Source organism: Monoraphidium neglectum (assembly GCF_000611645.1).
Source record: "Monoraphidium neglectum strain SAG 48.87 unplaced genomic scaffold scaffold00914, whole genome shotgun sequence".
Taxonomy (NCBI): Eukaryota; Viridiplantae; Chlorophyta; class Chlorophyceae; order Sphaeropleales; family Selenastraceae; genus Monoraphidium; species Monoraphidium neglectum.
In genome coordinates, this window is record NW_014012714.1 from 18,805 (window position 1) to 21,170 (window position 2,366).

The 2,366-nt window shown below is 66.0% G+C and overlaps 1 protein-coding gene across 1 annotated transcript; it reads left to right on the forward strand.

The window, feature by feature from the left end:
* Positions 1–1,747: 1,747 nt before the first annotated feature.
* MNEG_5909 (hypothetical protein) lies at positions 1,748–2,035 on the forward strand (the record flags this gene model as incomplete). The annotated part of the gene is made up of 1 exon (XM_014045617.1): positions 1,748–2,035. A coding segment is annotated over one exon (288 nt), but the record flags the coding sequence as incomplete, so codon positions are not given.
* Between the last annotated feature and the right edge of the window lie 331 nt (positions 2,036–2,366).

A 2,366-nucleotide genomic window follows, 5' to 3' on the forward strand; every position in this document is an offset into this window, starting at 1 on the left:
GGGGGGGGGGGGATGGCATCGGCCCCACATGCTGAGACGGCGAGGGCAAGCGCTTGCGCGCATGCATGCCGCGGCGCACCCACGCCGCGTTGGCACACCTGCAGCGGCGGCAGGTCTGTGCGGGCGAGCAGGGCTGCATTAATAAAGAGCGGCTGGTCGGCCACGTGCATGGGGGCGGTCTCATAGAGCAACGACGTCCGCAGCACCTGGGCGAGCGGATCCAATCGAATGTGTTGCAGATTGCTGACGACAGTGGCGGGAGGGCAGGTGCGCTCATACGGCCGAAGAGAGGGCGGCCGGGGGAGGTGGGGTGGTGGCGGGCTGAATCGAGGACAGCCAATGGGAGTGGAGGCGAATGGCCACTGCAATGCAATGCAGGCGGACGACAAGCAGCTGCTGTTGCGCAGGGACGGCGCTGGGCGGTGGCCGCAGCGCATCAGAGTGCCGCGCCCCTTGAGCAGGGCCGACTCAGCAGCCACACATGGGCACGCTTCGGGGAGCCTTGCAGCACGCGCACCTTGATGCCGTATTTGCTGAGCGCCTTGATGCCGGAGACGACATGCTCAACCCTGCTGCCCTGGGGGAGATTGGGAGGGGCGCGGGGCTCGGGTAAGGGCCGGCCAAGCTTGCGGCTGCCTCAGGGGACGTTTCGCCGTTGTTCGATGGTGAGCGGCGTGCCAGGGGGTGGCTCGCCGCGCGCTGCCAGGTGCTGGTGGCCATGGGTACAGCTCGCGGCCGCCATGACACATGACCAGCGCACGACGCATGCATGGCGGTGCGTCTGCGAAGCGTGTGCGCTGCGTGTGATTGGAGCCTTGTCTCACCTGGTTTGACCCGAGGGCGATGACCACCTCTGAAGACGGGTCAGGGCCATAGCTGCCCGAATTGTGGTGCGTAGATGCCATGACGCCGCCGGGGCCCCCGCATGCGTGTGGTGCGGAGCTGCATGGCCGCGAAGGTGGGGGGGAGGGGGTGTCACGGGTCATGCGCCCGGCTGGATAAGGTCGCACAAGTTGCACCGCAGAGGTTTCAGCGAGTGGTTGCATGTGCTGCGGCTGCCACGCTTACCTGGCCGCCGATGTTAGCAGTGGCGCATGCTGGATCACCCCTGGCGTTTGTCGCAGCATGCGCTGCGCCAGGGCTCGCATTTGTCGGCGCGGGGCCAGCGGCGGCGGGCGTGAAGCGCAAACCACTGCCGTGCGCCAGGACAGTCGTGCCACTAAGCAAATAAAGTTACCGTATTGGTACGTAGTCAGATTGGATGGTTGACATATAATAAACAGGCGCATCAACAGATCTTCGCTTTTGTGATCTGTTCGGAACCATTCGCGACGGCCCCTTTGTGGCAATACTTGAAGCAGTGGTTTGTTACATATTTGAGATTTTCAGAAGCTGTAATTCTGTGTATTTTGCAGTTTACCGACCTACAGTTGCAGGACCTTGCAGAGCCTGTCGCGCTTCAGCGGCTGTGGAGCCCTCTACCATTGTATTTTCTTGGACAAGGTCCGCATAAGGCGGGGCTTGGGCGTGGCATGGCGCAGCTGCGCGCCGAACACACCACATTGGGGATGTTGATTGTGCGGTGGCACGCGGCGGCGCCGGGCGAGGTTCTGCGTGCACAAGGTCGGCAGCAAGGCGTGCTGTGTCCGACTTGGTGGAGCCCAAACACAGGCGCCATACCAGCAGGATAGCATACGTTTTTGGCGGGCAGCGCACGTGCCTTTACAGACACCGCACGACTCGCATGATGGCGGCCCCACCCCAGGGCTGCGGGTGCGGCGACGGTCGCGACCTGATGCACCGCCAGGCGTGGAGCGAGCAGGGCCCCCGCACCCCGACGGCCGCCGGCGCGGATGCCGCGGCGCGTGCGGCTTGGTCCGCCGCGGACGGGCCTGGCGTGCCCCGCGCGTTCATCTTGCTCGCCCTGCTGGTTGGGTTTGGCATCGGGCGCGAGGGGACGCTGTTCCTGCAGGCCTTTGAGAACTCTGCAGGCCAAGAGGCTGCGGCGTACGAGTGCGCCAGCCTTTCTGCCAAGGTGAGGGGCAACTACCGGCCGCGCCGGGCCGCGACGCGCCGTGGGGCGCCAGGGCTCGCCTCAGTGGTGCCGCGCTCGGCGCGCCCATGCTCCTGGGCTTTCGGCTTATGGGCTCCTCGCAAGGTTGCGTGTGCGCACGCTCACACACAGGAGGCTGCCGTCTGGGGCCCGTCCCAAGCAGCAGCCCAGCAGGCCGGCGGGTGGGGCTCGCGCGGCGCGTGGCGGAGCCCCCTGATGCGTTCCCCCCTTTCTACTTGCCGGCCTTGGGGCCAGCAAGCAAGCTTGGGATACCCCCTGGACGGGCCCCCGTTGTGTCCCGCCTGTCCCCGCC